Here is a 21493-nt window from a genome sequence, read left to right as displayed (position 1 = left end):
GGACCACAGTGTGCTTCCTGCTAGATAGAGAAAAAAACAGCTCTGACGTCACAATAAGAAATGATTAGCCAAGGGGCAAGAGAGATGGCTCAGAGGTTAAGAGCACTGACTGTTCTTCCAAAGGTCCTAAGTTCAATTCCTAGCAACCATATGGTGGCTCACAACCATCTGTAATGGGGTCTGGTGCCCTCTTCTGGCCTGCAGACATACATGGAAGGAATGCTGTATACATAATAAATAAATAAATATTAAAAAAAAAAAGAAAAGAAATGATTAGCCAGGCAGAGTTTACAGAGCGAGTTCTACAACAGGCTCCAAAGATACAGAGAAATCCTGTTTGGAAAAACAAAAAAGAAATAGTTAGGCTGGGCAGTGGTGGTGCACACCTTTAATCCTAGCATTTGCTAGGCAGAGGCAGGCAGATCTCTGAATTCGAGATCAGCCTGGTCTATGGAGTGAATTACCAGGACAGCCAGGGCTACACAGAGAAACCCTGTCTCAAAGACAACAAACAAACAAAACAAAACAAAGCAAAAAGAATGAACTGTAAATTCAAGTAGATTCCCTGGGCCTCTGAGGGAAAGCAGCCTGTGTCAGCTAAAGGTCTGCTTCAGGAAGAAGTCACTGGTCTGATGAGAAGGTTTGTTCCTTTGAGATGGCTTCTGTAGGCTCCTATAGGTGGGGTCTCTGGTCTGTGACCTGCTCTACTCAGCTTTTGTGTGGGCTGAGATGCTGACCTAGAGCCCAGTGCTCTCATGAGTACTAAGGGAGTCCTGGGAAACAGTCTCCTGGTGCTGACCTAGAGTCCACCCTGAGGAATAGGAGATTGCTCTCAAGTTCAAACCATACCCTGTTCTACCTAACTAAATTGTAGGCCTGGTTTTGGTTATGTCCTGTGACAACTCCCAGCAGCAGGACACCAAACCCTCAAACCAGAGGCCAGAGAGATGGCTCAGAGGCTGAGAGCACTGGCTGCTCTTGCACTCACATGGCAGCTCAAAATTGTCTAATTCCAGAACCAGGAGATCTGACCCACTTCTTCTGATCCCTGTGGGCACCAGGCACACACATACATACATGCAGGCAAAACATTCACATATAGAAAATAAGTAAATCTAAAAATAATACTTAAAAATCTTAAGCCAGATTCTAGGCCTGGGCACAGTTTAGTGGGACAACCTAACCAAACCTAATGCAGCAGGCTGCAGTCAGACCTCCACCTCCAACAACCAGAACCAAACCGAGCAGAGGATTCTCAAACCTCAGTGGGCAAACACTGCCAGACAAGCAGATTTCTGGCCCAAATCCCTGTTCCAAGTGTTTTGCCCCCCACTAGAGTACCATCATCACATAGGTCCTGCCCAGTGACTAGGTAGCTGCCCACTTAGCAGACCACAACACTGGGAACACCAAGGCCACTCCCTGCTCCCCATGGTCAAGCTACCCTCACTGGCTGTATACTATATTTTACCAATAAAGTGAAATAAAAAAGTTAAGTCATGTGAAGTTATGTGGTTGATGGTGCCACAGATATGAGAGGCTTTGTTGGTTCCACCTAAGGTCTTGGCACAGTCCCAGAGGACCATGTATTCTAGAGGAAAGGTGTGCTGAGGAGCCTACAGGAAGGAGCAAGGCAGGAGGTAGCTGTCTCTCAGGTCTGAGGCTTGTGAGCCTGACATATACACCCTGGAATGGAACCTGACCCCAGGCCCCCATGCCTTCCAGACCCTGCATGTTGGCAGTGTGTGGGCTTTCACAGTATACTTTCCTGAATGCCAGGACAAGAAGTGTCATGCTCCATAGTGGTGCTCCCCCATTCTCCATCCTGCCCACTGGCTAGGCAGGGACTCACCCTGTGATTCCCCAGCACATAGAAGATGTGACCCAGCAGCACGAGGGAGCAGGCCGTGAGGCGGTTCAGGTCCTCTGCATTCGACATCTTTAGAGTTTCTCGCAGAAATCGCCTGCACAAGGGAAACAGATGCTGACACCTGCAGGCACATCACACAGAAGCAGAGGTGGCCTGAGGAAGGAGAGGCTGTCATACATGGTGCCCCAACCCAAACTCACTTGGCTTCATTGTAGCGGCCCTGGAAGAAGGAGAAGAGCCCACGTACATAGAAAGCTGCCGCTCGGAGGCAGTGTGAGCTGCAGGGAAGCAGAGAGTCACAGATATAGGAGAAAGGTTTTCCAAAGGGAGCCTCTGCAGACTGTCTGGGGGTGTGGGATGTCTGTGCTAGGCACAGACTACTCACCTGACTGGGAAGCTGTGGTCTGGATTTATCCTCTCCAGCAAACTGTACAGCTGGTGGAGAAACGTTAGTTAGTCAGGACTGAGCTCTACTCAGAGGCCAGGTCCTGAACATGCTATAGGGGGATAGGGCTTCCTCCACTCCAGTGGAAAAATATCACAGTATGCAGCATGCCTGTCCAGAACAGCCTCGAGATGGGGGGTGTCCATCTGAGGGAATCATGAAGGAGAGTGAAGGTGGAACAGCATCCCTCTGATGTCCTGCCTCAGCTTCCTGACAGTCAGGGTGGCAGAGGCCCATCCATATAAGACCTTCTTCCCCTTGATTTGTGGGGAGGCCATGGTTCTGTGACAGCATGTTTGGCAGCATGCATGCAAGATGCCCTGGGTTGGACCCCAGCACCACAAATAAGAAAAAAAAAAAAAAGGCACAACATGGGGTCAATAAACCTTACGTGGCTTAGGATGGCAGAGGCCACATAGCTGCAGGAGTGTAGCCCCAGTCCCAACCCCTCAAAAGCCGCACCCTCATAAAAATTAAACATTTGGGCTTTTCTTTCTTTCTTTCTTCCTTCCTTCCTTCCTTCCTTCCTTCCTTTCTTTCTTTCTTTTTCTCTCTTTTTTTTTTTGGGGGGGGTGGTTTTTCGAACCAGGGTTTCTTCTCTGTGTAGCTTTGGAGCCTGTCCTGGCCCTCACTCTGTAGACCAGGTTGGCCTCGAACTCACAGAGATCCATCTGCCTCCTAAGTGCTGGGATTAAAGGCGTGCACTACCACTGCCCGGCATACATTTGGGCTTTGCTAAGGTCTGTGGGTGCCCAGGACACCCATAGCTCCTGGGCAAGAGATGGAGAAAGGATACCAAACATGAAGCATGTCACCTACTACCTCTTGGTGTCTATTTCCTTCCCGTATATACACACTCGCAAGGTTGGTCACAATGAAGGCCCATAGCTCCTGGTGGTTGGTGAGCTGGAATGGAAGACAGAGCATTTAGGGGGCCAGTCTGGCTATTGTCACCTTGCTGCGGCCTGACTGAACACAGCTATTCAAGGGCTCCTTTCCAATTCACCCAGCTCACTCCAAACCCAACTACAAAGTGGAGCTCTTTCTCCACCAGCCACATCAGGGGTCATTTAGAAAGCGAACATGAAAGCTAGCTATCCTGGTCATGTCAATGACCAACAGTGGATAATGGTAAAACATGGCCTCAACAAACAGCCCAGACGGGCCTGGGATTCTCTATCCTGCCTCGGTGTCTTGAGTGCTGGGATGAGAGGCCTGTAACCACCCTGGCTTGTTTTTTTCTTTGCAAGCCAACAGATGCATACCTCTAAGCCTTGAAGCACGTTAGGTGTGTTCTCCGCCATTGAACCACAGGCTGTGGGACATTTAGTTGGCCAAAAGGGGTATACTGCTAGGTGTGGTGGTAGAGTCCGGTCACCCCAGCATTTGGGTAGCTGAGGCAAGATCAGAAAATCTTTTTCTTTTGTTTTTTTCAAGACACATTTTCTCTATGTAACAGATCTGGGACTTGCTCTGTAGACCAGGCTGGCCTCAAACTCAAATTCACATGACTCTGCCTCCTGAGTGCTGGGATTAAAGGTGTGCGCCACCACACGCAGCCAAGAAAGATCAGAATTTAAGGGCAGCTTGTGCAACTGAGATACCCTTTTTTTAAGATTTATTTTATTTTATTTTTTTTTAAGATTTATTTATTTATTATGTATATAGTGTTCTGTCTGTATGCTTGCAGGTCAGAAGAGGGCACCAGATCTCATTACAGATGGCTGTGAGCCACCATGTGGTTGCTGGGAATTGAACTCAGGACCTTTGGAAGAGCCATCAGTGCTCTTAACCTCTGAGCCATCTCTCCAGCCCTCTGAGATATCCTCTTAAAAACTATGAGCAGGGGCTGCAGTTCAGCAGTCTAGCACTTGCCTGGGATGTGTGAAATCCTGGGTTTGATCTCCAGTATGGGACTGAAGGGAGAAAGAATATGGAATTCTAAGCAGTCCAGATTCCCGTAGTGAGCACGTCCAGTGATGTACAGGACCTTCAGCACACCGGGCACACAAAAACCCAGAGTACCCTTCCCTGGACTGAGCTGCAGCAAGCAGTACTGGGCTGTCAGTTGTGGGCAATAGGAAGAGCCTCAGTTTGAGGGTGAGGTCCATGTCTGCCTTAGCTCATTCCCTCCCATGGATTCTCCAAAAGGCCTTAGCATATGACTTCAGCGTTGTGTTGCTAGGCCAAAGCCATACGGAGAAATAAGACAACCACTAAGAATGTGAGGCTCTTGGCATTGAAGAAGGACCTTGATAGTACAGCAGAAGGACCTGAGGCTAGAACCAGTGGAGGTGGCAGCCAGGTGGCTCTTCACATAACACCCACATACATGTAGCCCACCAAGGAAAGGAACCCCCATCCCAGTCAGAGAGATGCCCCAGTCAGCCACATTGCTCATAGAACAGAACCCTGCTCATTAAAATCTCTACTGGGGGTTCCCTGGGGGAATGGGTCAGTAGCCCCCCATTTCCTGCAAGGACATTGATGCCAAGATAAGGGACATTCTTCCCTGGTCCTGGGTCAGGTGGGCAGAACTGGGAAGTAAGCTGACCCAAGAGGCATATGGGCTGCTCTAGGAGAAATGTAGGTCAGCAGCCTAAGGGTATAGGTGCCTTGTGTGGGAGCCCCATTCCCTGAAGTAAAACCCATCCCTGAGCACCTATTGAGGAACTTAGGTAGGATAAAGGCACATCCAAGGCACTGGTCATGCATACAATGTGACTTCAGGAGGACCATAAACCGACACAGCCTGAGGGTGTTCTGGCACTTACCAGGTGTCAAAGTGGCCACCCAGTGTTCCTATGGCCCTGATACATATGTCCGTCCCTCCTATCTGTCCAGGGTATCCAAGAACCTTCACCCCATCAGCTTCCATATCAACAAGAACCATGTCACTGTTGTGGTCAGTGTCAGGCCGACTACAGAGAATGTAGGATCAAAGCCTACGGCTCTAGCAGCAGACCTAAGTAGTTTCCATCCTCACTGAGGTGTACCCAATTTGACATATTGCTGCTCCAGGAGTCAGCCTTACCCGCAGGGCTGTGGTGAATTGGGCTTCAGCATTGTCCATGCAGTTCACAGAGACACAGTACAGGCCCTGCAAGGACAGGGATAGATGTAGGGCAGCTTTAAGAGTGACCCTGGACAAGTACAGTATTTACCTGGGCCTCTGGAATGAGCTTCATACTATTGTAAAGGACGCCCCTCCCCTTGACAGAATGAAGCTCACTGGGAACATCTGGATTCTAACTGAACAGTGTCACAGGGGAATTTACTGGGACATCGGAGTCTTTCAGGGTGGGTCACCCACATTCTTTGTTAGGTATGTTATGGGCTCGGGATTCTGGCAAGAGTAGGGCCCAGCACCCAGGGCACACTTACCAGCAGTGTGTGTAACTGGGCAGCATGGTTGGAGAAGAGCCGGGGGGACTGTTGGCACAGCTGGCAGACCTGGGAAATCTGAGGAGAGAATGGAGGTCACTGCCTACCCTGGGCCTAGGATAGACTCAAGGCTGGAAGACATGCTTGCCAAACTAGGGTCAAAGTCCTAGAAGGAGAAGTTGTCACAGGGAGGAAGGTGACCCTGATCTCCTTTCTCCTTGCCCAGCTTCAACTGAGTACTTTGGCTATAAAGTGACTTTCCAATGTTCTCAGAAAGGTGGGCACCCCAGTCACATCACAATGTTGCCTGAGCATGCAAGTTTAGGGAGCCAGGCCACTGGCTTTACATTAGATTATACAGTTCACTCTGCTAAAGCAGTGACAGTGAGGTCACTGCACCCTCCCCTCTTGACACACAGGCCCCTACCCATGTCAGCTCCCACCATCCTGTTCTGTGCTCACTACCTCCTGTAGTGCAGTGGCCTTGTGGCCTGTGACGAGCCGGCACATGATGATATGCTCTAGCAGGATCACTTGGAAGGATGACAGGATGGGGCTGCAGTCCAGCACTGGGGACAGGAGGCAAGGATGAGCATGTAGGCATGGCCCCACAGGGCCCTTCCCAACTAGATAAAGCCACTGTGAAGTGTCCCAAGGCTGAGAAATCCCCACTGGGTGGTACTCAGGTACAGCAGGGACTTAGCAAGTACAGGTCCTGGCCTGGACCACAGGACACTCTAGGCTGAGGACTATGCCACACACAGGTCAGCTCTACAGAGGCCGGCACAGCTGCTACCCCAGTTAAGAGCTCAGGAACCTGCTGAGAGGATTCTTCAAGATGTCTTGAACCAGATTCTGCCTGGGCCAGAATCCAACCTATGAGGAACCTAGGCAGCTCTTCACAGCTCTGCACAGCTCTCCTTGGGAGGAAGAGGAGCCTAGTCCTTGCCAGATCTAGCTTAAGGGAAAGAGAAGTAGTTCCACAGGCTCTGGTGTTCCCAGCTCACTTCTCCCTTCAGTAGTGCTGAGGAAGGCACAGGATCAAAGTGGTTTAGAGCAATACTAAGACCATGTGCAACCTGAGATGCATAAAGTAAAGCGTGTGCACAAAACCCCCTGACTCTGGAGGCTTCAGAGCAAGTAGGTAAGGGTTACCCTGGCCTCCCTGGGCATGGACATGGGATTGTGTGGGGTCCCCACCCAGGTGGCACTTACTCTTGAGCTTTTCTAATTGCATGAGTGCCTTGTCTGTGTATTTCTGAGCCTTTTCCAGGTAGCCAGCCTGCATCGAATGCATCACTGTGACCTGCAAGGAAAGCGATCAGTGGTCATAGGGCCCTCTCCCAGCCCAGACCCAGGGTGGTGGGACTCACCAGGTAGACGAGCACGCACATGTGCTCCTTGGGCAGCCAGTGGAAGAGGTCAGCAGGGTTGCTGGGCAGGATCTCATCGTCATGTAGCGTGGAGATGGTCTGGATGCACTGCTGCAGCTGTTTCAGGCATGGCTTGACACTCTTCACCTGCGGCACGCATGCTTCAGCAATACATCCCTGGAGGCCTAGCAATCTTGTCCAGCTCCTGCATGGGTCCTCCCTGTCCATGAGTCTACCTTACCAGGTCCAGGCTACTCTTTGGCAGGGAGCACAGATCCTGGCTGGGTTACACTTGGCTTCTCACAGATAGAAGCCTTGTGGGCATTGCAGCTTCTACCAACCCTCCTGTCTGCCATCCTGAGCCTCTCAGGATAGCTGTGGCTCTCAGCAGTCAAAACTAACCCATATCTGCCATGTTTTCCATGCTGTATGAAAAGCTGTGCCCAACAGAAACACAGGAAAGCCCTTACTAACAATAAGCTCACTGAGCCCTCCCTGGTCCCCACAACACTGGCCCAGTACCAAAGATGGGGTGCAGTCAGTGGAACCGTAGGAATAGGCAAGGGCCAAGACAGGCAAGGTGGCTTCCATACATCATAGGCTGATGCCATCACAGACACAGGTGTCAGGTCTTCAATGCAGCCATTAAGCTACACCAAGGTTCCTACTAACCCTCACAATGCTGCTGTAAGCTGAGAAAGGGGAGCCTGCTACATGACTCCCCTAGAGACCCCCCCCAACCATGTGTGCACTCAATGGATGTGGGGGTCACACATTCTTACTCAAATGAGAACAGAACCACTAAAATAAACTCTGTCATCCGAGTACCCTCTATCTTTAGGTGGTTGAACTGTACCTGTGCTAGAGAATCTATGTAAGTGCACTCACCAACATGCAACAATGAGACCACATCAAAAGTAATCCCTCCCCCTATCTGAGAGACAACACACCTGCCCAGCATCCAGGTAGTGGGTCACCTGCAGCACCAGGAAGAAGACACGCAGGGACTCCTTCTGGATGGGGTTGCCCTGCCAGTTCTCCACGATTTGCCCGCACAGTGTGAGCAATGGGTGCACCTCTTGCAGTTTGCGCTCCATCAGCAGCAACTGGAAGGGATGGTGAGTGGGGTATCACTGTCACCAGTCCAACAGCTTAGGAACCTCCCCCCAGATGGCAGAGCTGGGAGCAATGATGTCAGGAATGGCAACGCTTGCCTTTAATCCCAGCACTTGGGAGACAGAGGCAGGCAGATATCTGTGAGTGTGAGGCCAGCAGCCTGGTCTACTTAGAGAATTCTAGGACAGCCAGGGATACATAGAGACCTTGTCTCAAATAAACAAAGCTAGATACAACAAAGGAACTGTACAGGTGGCTCCACAGCAGGCTTCCTCAATAGCACACCTACTACCTGAAGCCATACAGCTGCACCCACCAGTCTTGACTTACCATCCCCTTGCTGAGCAGGAATAGTGCCCTGGAAAAGAGACAAGACATCAGGTTTGAAGGACACCAGGAAGTCTGGGGATCAAAAAGGCTGCCCCTCAGAGAGGTGTACTTAATAATATAACCCTTTAGTGTGCTGCATTTTGTTCTCATTTATATTTATGGTATTTTAGGGAGGGCATGAGGCTATTCTCATGTAAGCCAGGTTGGCCTCAAACTTGATATGCAGCTGAGGATGACCATGAATATTTTTTCTGGGGGTTGGCATGCTGGGAATTGAACTTAAGGTCTTACACTGTCACCATACTCCCAATTTAACTTTGAACTTAAAAAAAAAAAAAAAATCAACTGAGCATGGTGGAGCACACCTTTGATCCCAGCACTTAAGAGGCAGAGATAGGTAGATAGATCTTTGTTAAGTTCAAGTCCGTACTGGTCTAGATATAGAATTCCAAGACAGTCGGAGCTACATAAGAGAAACTTTGTCTCGGGCTGGAGAGATGGCTCAGTGGTTAAGAGCATTGCCTGCTCTTCCAAAGGTCCTGAGTTCAATTCCCGGCAACCACATGGTGGCTCACAACCATCTGTAATGAGGTCTGGTGCCCTCTTCTGGCCTGCAGACATACACACAGACAGAATATTGTATACATAATAAATAAATAAATAAATATTTAAAAAAAAGAGAGAAAAACTTTGTCTCAAAAAACAAAGAATACACACACACACACAATTTACTTTTGTTATGTCTATGTGTGAGTGCCTACATGTGCAAATGCATCCAAAGAGGCCACAGGGGCATGTTAGATAAGATAACTAGGAACTGGAGTTACAGGAAACAGTGACTCTCCTAATGTAGGTGCTGAGGAGTAAATCTGGGTTTGGAATGCTCTTAAACAATGATCCACCCCTCTACTTTCTCAGTCTTCAACTTGGGATCTTTCTTCTTTGGATCCTCCACCTTCAGCACCTATTATTTTACATGATGCAGACATACCTGTGAGCATTACAAAAGGTCAGAGGGCCAAGTTCTGGGCAGAGTAGAAGATGACACCCTCAAATCACCTTAATGCTCAACATAGTAGATATGGGCGTGGCACTGGCTTGGGCTGTCACTACCTCACCTGTGAACTGGGCTGTGCTCTCCCCACCCAGGTCCCTCTCTGGATTAAGGGCATAAACTCATTATAACACTGGAAAGGCCAATGTTCTCCCCTCGCCTCCTCCACAGGTCATAGGGTTCCTAAGACCTGTCCTAGCCCCCACTCCTTGGACTTGCCCAAGTAAATCTACATACATGGTGAAACTGAGGACAGGAACTCCCACAACAGGGCAGGTTGGTCTCTCATACCAATGCTAGCCCACTTTACTATGCCTCACTCTTCAACAAGTGCAGCATGCAGAATCACAGCTGGCTGTTAAGGAGACCCTATACAATAAAGCCTAGACAAATCCTACCAGAACTCCCCATTTCAAGAGATTTGGAAACTACATGTACAAGTGCAAATCTGGGGGCTGGAGAGATGGCTCAGAGGTTAAGAGCACTGTCTGCTCTTCCAGAGGTCCTGAGTTCAATTTCCAGCGACCACATGGTGGCTCACAACCATCTGTACTGAGATCTGGCGCCCTCCTCTGGTGTGCGGGCATACATCGAGGCAGAATGTTGTATACATAATAAATAAATCTTAAAAAAAAAAAAAAAACAAGTGCAAATCTGTCATCCCAAAGAGAGGCTGAGGCAGGAGGATTAAAGCAAGTAGCTGGGGTTCATCCTGGAATACAGTAGTGACAGTCAGCCTGATTCAAAAATATCAGAGAGAAACTGCCAGTACCAGCTCTACTAATGAGATACCAGCCCTGCCTTCCCTGCTAGCAATTCATGTTTCATGAGTTGATAGGCTACTTGCTAAGACTGATTATATGGTTCACAACACCAGAGACCACCTTCACACACCAAGATGCCATGTTTAGGGTCAGTAGCAGGACAGCCGAGCAGGAGGAAAAGGATGGGCTCAGCCTACCTTGTATATTCAGATCCCACCACTCGGGCATACTCAGCCCCCACGCCCAGGAGGTCACAGGCTGATACCAGGTCCTTCTCCAGTGTGTGCAGTTGCTAAAGAGGAGAAAAAGCAATGACCATGGCTGTCAATGCCCGTCCTCAGAACTTGCCCCGGTTTGGCTGAGCCTCCTACATCGGCAGTCACTTCAGTGCGGGTTTGGAGTTCAAGCACCAAGACAGCCATCAGTGATAACTGCTGGGGAAACAGCTGGGCAAACACGACTCATGCTGTCACTTCAGACTGCACAGAACCAGCAGACCCAGTGCATACCAGGTGGGTTACTAGGAAGGGCTCCTTCAGGAGCAGGGGAATAAGGATGCTTCAAATCGGAAGCCTGAACAACTGAAAGAGAGACAAACACAGCTAATCCCTGGAAAGGCACATGTATGCCCTTGGTATAGAGCGCAGCTCCCTTGCACACAGTATCATGTACCTGCCCAGCCCACTTCCTCAGCTGCTGGCAACAGCACATGGGAGGCTGCAAAGAGACAATGTGAGCATGGGAACCTAAAGGGACCTCTTGGGGAAAGGTTCTCAAGTCCAGTATCTTTGGTATGTGGGGGATAGGGCTGTATCACAGGAGACAGGAGACACGACAGATGGCTAGGTCAAGGGCAGACAACACCAGCAAGGGGTCATCAAGGTGCCCCAGAGATAGAGGTGTAGACAGGATGAGGGAAGAAAAGGTGACTGGCAGAGTGGAACAACCTGCCCCCATATGGCAGCCAGGAGGCACCCAAGGGGAGCCTGTGTGACTGGCCTTGAGTTCATGCCCTAAGGTCTCATTCGCTCCTGTACTCACAGCGAGCTGGAAGAGGAGGCGGCAGTGCCAGTATGGCGTCTGCTGTGAGATCTGGATGGCTTTCCGGAGCAATGGCTTCGCTGCATCCACCGAGTTCTGAAAGGAAATGGTTTCAAGTTCAAGGAGGACAAGCTGGCAGTCGCATGCATGGGACCCTGATGCAGCCGCTGCCACTTGATGGGATGAGGTGGGAATACAAGTACAGTGTACTTGCCACTTGGGGAAAGTCTACATGCTTCTGAAATCACATCTTGATAGGTGTGATGGTTTACACCTGTTTTATCAATGCTTGGGAATCTGAAGCAGGACTTCCCGTGAGAGCAAGGCCAGCCTAAGCTACAGTGTGACACTGTGTCAAAAAAAATATTTAGACTATAAAAGATAAGCATGGTGGATCATGCCTTTAATCTCAGTATTAGGGAGGGAGATCTCTATGAGTTCAAAACCAGCCTGGTCTACATAGTAAGTTCCAGGACAGCCAGAGCTATGTAGAGAGATCCTGTCCCCAAAAGAAAATAACAATATAAAAACAAACAAACCTCAAAAAAAAAAAAAAAACCAAACAAAAAGTTTAGAATATAATATAAAATATAATAGCTTCTCATTCAGACATGTATGGTAGGCACCTTAGGTTGGGATCTCAGTACTAAGGAAGCTAATGCAGGAAGTATGGATCTGAAGCCAGTTCAGGTTACACAGCAAATTCTAGGCCAGCTAGGGGTAGGTACATAGTGAGACTGCGTCTCAAAAACAACTTACACATATACACACATAGACACACACACACACATCTAGTATTGGGCCTGGTGGTACACACCTTTAATACTAGCACTTGGAAGGCAGGCAGGTGAATCATTATGAGTTTGAGGCCAGCCTGCTCTACACAGCCACATCTATGCCAGCCAAGGCTACATATTAGGGCCCTGTCTCAAAACACCCCCACAAAAAAATCCAACAACAGAAACACCAAACCCAAAATGAAACCCAAAACCACACACACAACTACTTGGGAAAAGCAGAGAGATGGCTCTGGCTTGGGTTCAGTTCCCAGCACTCACACGGCAGCTCACAACCATTTGTCAGTCCAGTTCCAAGGGATCTCATATCCTCTTCTAAACTCTGGACAACCGGCAAGGATGTGGTACACTCACATACACGAAGTATTTATACCCATAAAATAAAAATAAATAACAAAATCTGAAGGGTGGGGGTGCAGTTTGGTGTTAGAAGGTATCTATTTAGCAGGCTTAAGGCCCTGGTATCCCCTGGACCACAAAAAAAGATACAAGGAGAAGTTGCACCTTTAAGAATACTGGACAAGGGTGTTGAGTCATTTCTATTGCAGTAGGCAGTATACACTGGGAGGGGAAGAGGCACAGGACCAGAGCTCAGTGGCAGTGTCTTTCTAGTACAGGTGAGACACTCACTGGTTTCTGTCCCTAGCCCTGAATTAGTAAACACAGGAATAAAAGTATGAGCAAGCCACACACAAGCTGCAGCACTCCACAGAAGGGCTCTGAGCACCTTGTGGTTCTGGTGTTTGCAACAATCATGGGATGAGTTCCCAGGGTCTCTGAGGGCTGAACACAATGTGAACTTCTACCCAACTGGAAACCACAATCTCCCACCCAGAAGACAGGGAGACTGCTTTCAGAACCAGTTAACATGTTCTCACCTCTTGACAATACAGCTCTGACAACAGGCTTGCTGCCTCAAATTTAACATCTTCAAACTGTGGGATCTGGAGAAGGCCAGCTAAGGAAGTACAATGCAAAGACATCTCTTTGTTTATCTTGTTTTTGTTTTAGAAGACAGGGTTTCTCTGTGTAGGCCTGGCTGTCCTGGAACTCACTGTGTAGACCAGGCTGGCCTTGAACTCACAGAGATCCACTTGCCTCTGCATCCCTAGTCCTGGAATTAAAGGCGTGCATCACTATAGCCTGGTGCAAAGTTCTCTTTAAAAAGGGCCAAAGTGCCAATGAGTCCTCCTCCTCCACGTTATAGGGCAAGCAGAGGAGCCACGTTGGGGCAGAATGAAGACCTTGCAACCCAGAGTGGTGGCTAGCTTCCAGGGTAGAGAGGGCACATGGTACGCCAGGGAAGGGAGGGATTTCTAGTTTTTACCACTGGCTTTTCATTCAAGCAGAACATCCCCTCAAGAGCACAGTACAGGGCCTTGCTCAATGGCAGAACACTTGTTTAGCAAGCCCCAGGCCATTGGTTCCACCCCTAGCAGGGCACACCCCCAACACACACAAACAAGAAAAGGATACTTGCTGTGATATCAACCACTGAAAGAGAAAGAAAAAGGATTAATTAATTTTGAGGCAAATGCTTGGTGCCTGGCTATGTGGTTCATGCTGGGGCTGGCAATCATCCCCAAGAAGTGTGGGGAAGTGGTGCTGTGCTTCTTCCCCTATAATCTGATCATGGGAATGGAAGCTGCAGGACACTTGGTAGATGCCTAACAAAGAGGGGATTTATCCTTCTAACATCAGACAAGAAGCTAATGCTCCCACATACTCCAGGGAGGGGATCCCAGGGAGATCTTGGCCACATTCCACACGTCAGCAGGGATGATTGTCTGGCAGAAAGCTTGGACATTCAGCAAAGCTTTGCTCAAGAGTGAGTTACAATAGGGGAGGGGGTTGGTGTATGGGGACAAGTTCCTCCTGAGGAAGCAGCATATTAAATAGGCTTGAAGAGGGCAGAGCTAGCCTCAGAAGGGAGTACCAGTGTGGACAGCAGCTGGTCAACCTGAGAAGGTACACTGAAACATCTTCAAAACAAAACAAAACAAACAACAAAAAACCCTGGTTACTATTGTTACTGTTCTCGCAGAGGACTCATCATGTTGGCTCACAACCACCCATAATCCCAGCTTCTCAACACGTTTAGTCTCCACAGGCACCTACATTCAGGTGTGTACACAGAGACAAAAGAACACACATAAAAATAACTAGCTGGGTATAGTGGTACACACCTTTAATCTCAACACAAGAAGCAGAGACAGGTGGATCTTTATGAGTTTGAGGCCAGACTGGTCTAGACAGCTAGCCAAAGCTAAACAGTGAAACCCTGTTTACAAACAAATAAGTAAATAAATAAAAGTATTCGGAGGGCCAGTTTTGACTTAGGGAACCACTGTGTCTCAAGCTACATGTTGCAACAGGTTCCTAGCTAGTGTGCCATGCAGTGTACAGTCATTTGGATCTTCAGGGACTTCCTAAGAACACATCTAACACTGAACTGCCAACCTAGGGTCCAAAAAAACAGTTACCAAATAACTAACATTTGAGAGGAGCCTGACAGGTATGGATAGGTGGACTGGGCCCTTGAACATCCACTGTCTCAAAAGGCCATACATGATGGGGCACTTGATGCTGGGCTTTGAAGGCTGGAGTAGGATGTGAGCACAGGACTCTGCAGGAAAGGGGAAGTAAGATGCCCCAGAAAAGCTAGTAAGAAAGGAACCAAGACCTGGACTAGCTGGGGTGGCAAGGCTGGCTGTTTAGCGCCACACATGCAGCAGTGGCTGGGAGTCCACCCTTGGGTGTGAAGTCTAACCCATTAGGGAGGAAGTACCTGCCCAAATTATTTTAATAAAAGCTTACTTATTTATATGATTTCTTTACATGTATGCGTGTGTGTGTATTCAATAGCCCATGAATGTAAAGGTCAGTTCTTTTCAGTCATGCTTTTCCCCTTTCTCCCTTATTCCCTTGAGACAGAAGGGAGGTAGGCGCTAGCAGCCAGCAAGCCCTAGGCCCCTCAGCAGCCACAGCATTGGGGTTCCCAGTGGGGTTATGTGCACATGCCAGCTCTTTTACATGGAGACTGAGATCTGCACTCAGGATCTCACTCTTCAACAGCAACAGTTTTAAGCCAGTGAGCATTTACTCAGCCTCATGTTTTTTGGTTTTTGAGGCAAGGTCATGTCAGCCTTGAATTAATAGCATCTTTTTTTCTGCCTCAGCCTCAAAAGTACAGGGAGTATATGGATGAGGCAAGCACACCCAGCTGACAGGCTTCTTATCCATAGAAAACAGAGTAACAAAATAATAATAATAAAACAAAACAAAAAACTCGGATCAACTTGAGTAGCTACTGATTGCTACGGCTTCCAGCCAACACCTGAGGGTGGACAAGATGGCTCACTGGGTAAAGGTTCTTGCCACCAAACCTAGCACCTGAGAGAGCAGACTTCCACAAGTTGTCCTCTGAGCTGCACACATGCTCTGTGTACACACATGCACACACTTAACAATGTGAAAAAGGAAATAAGGAGGTCTTTATCCCATTGGTTCGCTGAGGATATAGTGAGATGGAGCTTAACATGGGGTTGACACATAAACACTAAAAACAGTATTTTGAAGATGACGTAGAGGAGGCAAGCAGGGGGGAATCAGAATGAAAGGCGATGCTGACTTTAGTTCCTTAAGTCAGAGGGGACAAAGAGAGTGAGAGAGAGAGGAGAAAGCAGAAAAGAAAACAGGAAGAAGCACAGGTTGTTGTCCATGGAGCCGCTCTGCATGATAGCTGAGGCGTGGCCATGGGTTTCTATCCCAGGCCTATACAGCATGGACTCTAGTATGATCAAAACCCAGGAGAGAAAGAGCTGCTCCATCTGAGCCTCAGGCATCAAGAGAGAGGGAAGAGACTCCCAGGCCAACCGGGTAGTAACAGTGCCTGACCAGTGGAACTGAAGTTGTTTTTCAGGTCAGATGAGCAAAGCCATTATCATAGAGCAGCTGGGGCAGGTGCAGCACAAACCTACAGCCCAATATGGAAGCCCAGGAAGGTCACTCAAGCCTGGGTGATTGAGACCATCTTGGCCAACTCCACCTAACAAAGCAACCCACAGAAAGCCAGTCATCAGCAGGGTGTCCTCAACCAGGCCAAAGACTAACTGTAGATGGAAAAAACAACAGTTCCTCTCTTCTCTGCAGCTTCCAAACAGGGAGCACCTAAGAATGGCATTGCACACTGCAGGTCCAGAGACAAAAGGGATCATGAGATCAAAAGAACAAAGTTTGAGGTCGCAGAGTTAGAAGTAGAATGCACACAGTAGGATGCATATCAAGAGTGCAACAAGAACCTAGGTTCAATCCACAGCACTACAAATTAAATAAAGAAGGTTGAAGATGCTCATTCAGCAAGTACTCCCTGAGTTTTGACAGCCAGCACCCACATAAACAAGGTGCTGAGCTGCAAGCCTGGAATTCCAGCTCTGGGAATCAGAGACAAGAGGATATCTGGGCTTATTGATCAGTCAGTCTACCCAACTGGTTAGCTCCAGGTTCCGTTTTCATTCCTGTCTCAAAACTGAAGGAGAAAAGCTAGAGAAATGGCTTAGAGGTTAAGAGCACTGGCTGCTCTTCTATAGGTCCTGAGTTCAATTCTTAGCAACAACATGGTGGCTCACAACCATCTGTAATGAGATCTGGTGTCCTCTTTTGGTGTGCAGGTGTACATGCAGGCAAAATACCGTATATATAATAAATAAATCTCTATAGCTCTGGCTGTCCTGTAACTTATAGGTCTGGCCTCAAACTCACAGAGACCCGCCTGCCTCTGCCTCCAAAGTGTTGAGACTAAAGGCATGTGCCACCATCACCCAGAATAAATGAATCTTAAAAAAAAAAAAAACTTAAGGAGAAAATGCCTTGATACCACCCATAATCTTTCAGTCCTATGGCAGATGGACAGACCACTGAAATGAGGCTGTCTGCTTGAAGGATGGGTGTGAAAATGAGGCAGAAGTCACATTTTGGCTTTGAAGACAAGACCAAATTCGCACAGAAACGGCAGGCTCTGTCTGACAGGATGTAGCTCACAATGCCTGCAGCAGCAGCTTTCCAAGCTCTCCAGCAAGGCAGGCAAATACTGTGCAGATGAGAGCTCAGACCATCATAGCCAGCTGGAGCGTTTCAGAGCAATGAGAATCCCCACATGTCAAGATCCCACAAATACTCTAAAAAGGATGGCTTCACACCCCTATTCTCTCTCTGTCTCTCTGACACACACACACAGAGAGAGAGAGAGAGAGAGAGAGAGAGAGAGAGAGAGAGAGAGAGAGAGAGAGAGAGAAATTTTTGGCCTTCTCTTATTTACAGGATTTCCCAAAATCCCAAGTGGTACTGGGAAGTCAGGGTAAGACTAACACTCCTGGGGTTGAAGAGATGGTTCAGCAGTTAAAAGCACTGGTTGCTCTTCCAGGGGACCTGGGGTTCAATTCCCAGCTCACAACTGCCTATAATTCTAGTTCCAGAGGATCTGCCACCCTCACACAGATATACATGCAGGCAAAACATCAGTGCCATAAAAACAAACAAACAAAAGACTAACACTCCACCTCAATTTTCCCACATATCCAATTAAATCATGACAAAACATGGTCTCTTTCTCAAAATACCTTATTGCTCTGAACTTACCGTATCTTGTTGCTGTACTATACACTTCACTGATAGGTGACTGAATGACACGGGGCTGTGACTAGACATCAGGCACCTATTTATGAGCTGCTGAATGCGGCACTGCAGTATTGTACTTGATACCTGAAATATCAGCTAAAGGGTATTACAGGAGAGAGTCAACAGGTGGTACTAGCTACAGTGCGACCATGCTGACAAAGGTCAGCAAGGGAAGGAGGAACAGAATGTACAATTTCAAACCTAAGAACCAAAGCCAAGTGTGGTTTCTAAAAGAACCTAATTACACTTTTAGTTTTTTAAAGAAAAGGGCACCTTGTTGTGTGGCTCAGGTTAACTTGGAATTCCTGGGCTCACTGAATCCCAATTTCAGGGCTCTAAGTGGCTTGACTATGGTCTGTGTGTGATTCATGCTAGTATTCTTTACCGAGTGGGTCCAAGAGAAGAGAGAATAAAGCTCATAGCTGTGCTTTGGGAAAAGTGCAATGAGAATAAATGAAGGGGCTGGTGATAGAGTTTAGGAGCAGAGTGGCTTACGGACAGGGTCCATGGGTCACTCCCAAGGGGGAAAAAGGGGGCTATACATGCCACTTTAACTGAAACTCACTCAAACTTTGAATGGAGGAGTAGTTGAGATTAACAGGACTTCCAGGTACTGAGCTGGGGTGACCTATGAAGGGCACCATATGATTCTGTGGGAGACCCCTTAGTAGTCAGGTTTCTGTGACAGCAAAGGAAAGCACTTCACAAGTGTTTCAGTTATTACTCTCAAAGCCAAGAGCTAAAAGAGAGCAAGCAACTGCAGGCATGATGGCACAGGCTGAGTGGATGAAATACAGGATACACTGACACCCAAGGAAAAAAGGGAGGGAGGGAGGGAGGTGGTGGGATTAGCTGCTCTGAACAAGAAAGAAAAGTTTTAGAAGCAGCCAGGTCCTGGCAGTCTCCAGCCTGCACCTACACTAAAGCCTGGCCCTTGGCAGGATCACCTCACTCACTACTGCCCTGGCCTCTCCAATCCACTGCTGGCCACATGCATTCCTTGTTATTGGCCTGAATCTCGGAGTGGGTTCACTGGCTCGCACCATTCAAATGTCACTCTCATCCAAATAAGAGACGCCTGCAAGCCCACTGTCCCAACGGGTCGACATCAACTCTATACTTCCTGTGGTCCAGTTCACAGCTCTCATACTATCAGGTTTACTGACTGCTAGTCTCACTAAAGAAAAAGCTTACATAGGTAGTCACTGTTTCAGTTAGCTAATACCCAGAGTCCAAAACAGGCTTGACACTCCATGTCAAGGGGAACAAGAAGCTCCTTGATGAATAAAAGAAAACGCAAAACAAAAGAACAAAAATAAAAATAAAAAAAACAAAAAACTTCACTAACACAATAATCACTATCTTGGTCTAGTATGGGAACTGGTGATCATTAAACTGAAGGGGTTAGAGAGATGGCTCAGTAGTTAACAGCACACAATGCTCTGCACAGAACCCAAGTTCTCTTCCCAATACCTCCACTAGGCAGCTCACATTCGACTCTGACTCTAACTCTAGCTCCAGAGGACTCAAGGCTTCTGACCTCGGTGGGCACAACATTTATATGCATATACTCACACACATAATTAATAATTAAATCTTTAAGATATTCACAAATTTAATTTGAGCCCAATTAAATTTTCTTTTCTTTCTTTCTTTCTTTCTTTCTTTCTTTCTTTCTTTCTTTCATATTTTTGAGACAGGGTTTCTTTGTGAAACAGCCTTGGTTGTCCTGGAACTCACTATTGTAGACCAGGCTGACCTTGAGCTCACAGAGATCGCCTGCCTCTGCCTCCCCAGTGCTGGGATTAAAGGTGTGCGCCACCCCTGCCGGGCTCCAGGTTTTGTTTCCTTCCTTCATCATCAGAGTCTTCTATGTAGCCCTGGATGTTCTGCAGCACTCAGATTTGTGTACCTGTCTCCTAAGTGCTGGGATTAGAGGTTCCACCACCACACCCAGTGCATTTTATTTTTAAAATTAATTTTATGATTTGTGTGTGTGTGTGTGTATGTATGTATGTATGAGTACAGGCACATGTTGAAGTCAGAAGACAACGTTTGGGAGTCAGTTCTCACCTTCTAACGTGGGTTCTAAGGATCGAATTCAAGTTATTAGGCTTGTGCTGCAAAAGCCTTTAACCAGTCTTCTAGCCAGACCTACTTTTTTTCTTTGAGGCAGTCTTGCTACTGTAGCCCAGGCTAGCCTTGTGTTGATCATCCTCCTGCCTCTATGGTGAGTGCTTACATTCTAAGCATGAGCAACTATACCTGGAATCTCAGTACCTGATTGCTGGGAATTCTGAGGCCATTCTATGGTACATAGTAAGACCCAGCCCCCATAAACAAAAACAAAACCTCACGGGGTGATCTTTGCTAAACCACCTCACCTCACTGTATTGTTTCACTCTGGAAAAAAAGGAAGTTAGCTGTCAGTGAGAATTAGAAGTGTACAGCCTGGGAAACGGATTCTGAGCCCCTCCTGAAGGCAATTTCCTTAGTCTGACTTAGTCAGACTGCGGATCATCACATTTAAAGACCCGAGATGACCTAAGGAGCTCCTTCAACCAGAACGGAGATAGGTGAACGGCAGAAAGGAGGCAGAGGTGGGAAAGGGAAGGTTTCTATGAGAAGAAACATGTCTACAGCCACGGAGTATATTGAGGAGAGGAATGACAGCTACCTCTTCCAATTCTGTGAAGCACCAAGTTGTCACAAGACAAGCTGGAGTGAGTGGGGACTCCTTCAAAGACAGAGCACTACGTGTCGGGAGAAGGCGGCACCTACGACGGGACCGACCTCCAGACCCCGGTGGAGCAACTGACTCCGCGATCTACATCCTTTGCTTCCTCACAGGACAGGTCTCAGCTTCCCCAGTAGCCTTGGCACAAAGGACAGACTGGAGACCCAGGCAGCTGAGGGACCAGGAACGAGCTTCCAGGCTGACGCTCTGGGCAACGATCCCACTGCCATCCAAACGAGATCCCCGACGCGGGAACCCCGTCCTGGCCAAGGCACAACTTCCCCCGGTCCCCGCCGAGAGGGCGTGGCGGAGTCGTGTCTGTCAGCACAGGTGAGGGCGAGGCCTCCGGTGGCCCTAAACCCGGTGGAGGCGGAGAGGGCGCCCCCGCGCCCCCGGCCCGCCCGCCGGCCCGCACGCTCACCGCCTTCTCCAAGTGGCTGCGCGCCTGCTCGCTATTCTTCGTGTGGTGGTAAAGCACCGAACCGAGCTGCAGGTGCGTACGGGCCTCGATCCGCTGAGGCGGCTTGAACGGAAACACGGCCTGCAGGCAGTGAACGCACAGGCGGATCTTGGGCGGGCTGGACGTGCGGAAATGCTCGGCGAACCCCAGGAGAGCCAAATACCACGACTCGGCTGCCTCGGCCTGCGCTGCTTGAGCCGCGGCCACCTGCGCGGCCGCCGCCGCCTGCGCCGCCGCCGCAGCCTGTGCCGCCATCTTGGCCTGCACAACAACAAGCCGCCTCCACAGAGAGGCGGAAGCATCTCGAGGGGCGGGGCCTGGCTCTCCTCGCGATTCTCGCGAGAACTTCTGCGCAAGGTATTCTGGGATTTACAGTGTCTATTCGCAGTGGCTGCGACTGAGGGAGAGTCTGAGGAGAGGACGACGCCTCTGCATCCTCGCGACCG

At 48.6% G+C, this 21493-nt stretch overlaps 1 protein-coding gene across 3 annotated transcripts; it reads right to left on the bottom strand.

Moving 5' to 3' along the window:
* Positions 1-6: 6 nt before the first annotated feature.
* On the bottom strand, positions 7-21439 carry Mau2 (MAU2 sister chromatid cohesion factor). Of its 3 annotated transcripts, none has more exons than XM_050127638.1 (16): positions 21009-21439; positions 13651-13668; positions 13053-13118; positions 11378-11473; positions 10534-10628; positions 8519-8546; positions 8023-8178; positions 7073-7219; positions 6915-7005; positions 6165-6268; positions 5700-5777; positions 5350-5415; positions 3135-3221; positions 2256-2305; positions 2071-2148; positions 7-1964 (listed from the first exon to the last, which is right to left on the bottom strand). In XM_050127638.1, the coding sequence occupies exons 1-16, from the start codon at positions 21300-21302 to the stop codon at positions 1754-1756; spliced, it is 1665 nt and encodes a 554-aa protein (XP_049983595.1). In that variant the 5' UTR covers positions 21303-21439; the 3' UTR covers positions 7-1753. The 3 variants fall into 3 exon arrangements, with proteins under 3 accessions (XP_049983595.1, XP_049983596.1, XP_049983597.1); XM_050127639.1 differs by having other exon boundaries at positions 3138-3221; XM_050127640.1 differs by lacking the exons at positions 13053-13118; positions 13651-13668.
* Between the last annotated feature and the right edge of the window lie 54 nt (positions 21440-21493).

This window comes from Alexandromys fortis, unplaced genomic scaffold, assembly GCF_014885135.2.
Source record: "Alexandromys fortis isolate MF-2015 unplaced genomic scaffold, M_Fortis_MF-2015_v1.1 scaffold_284, whole genome shotgun sequence".
In the NCBI taxonomy this organism is placed as follows: Eukaryota; Metazoa; Chordata; class Mammalia; order Rodentia; family Cricetidae; genus Alexandromys; species Alexandromys fortis.
This window is presented reverse-complemented; position numbering and strand designations above follow the sequence as displayed.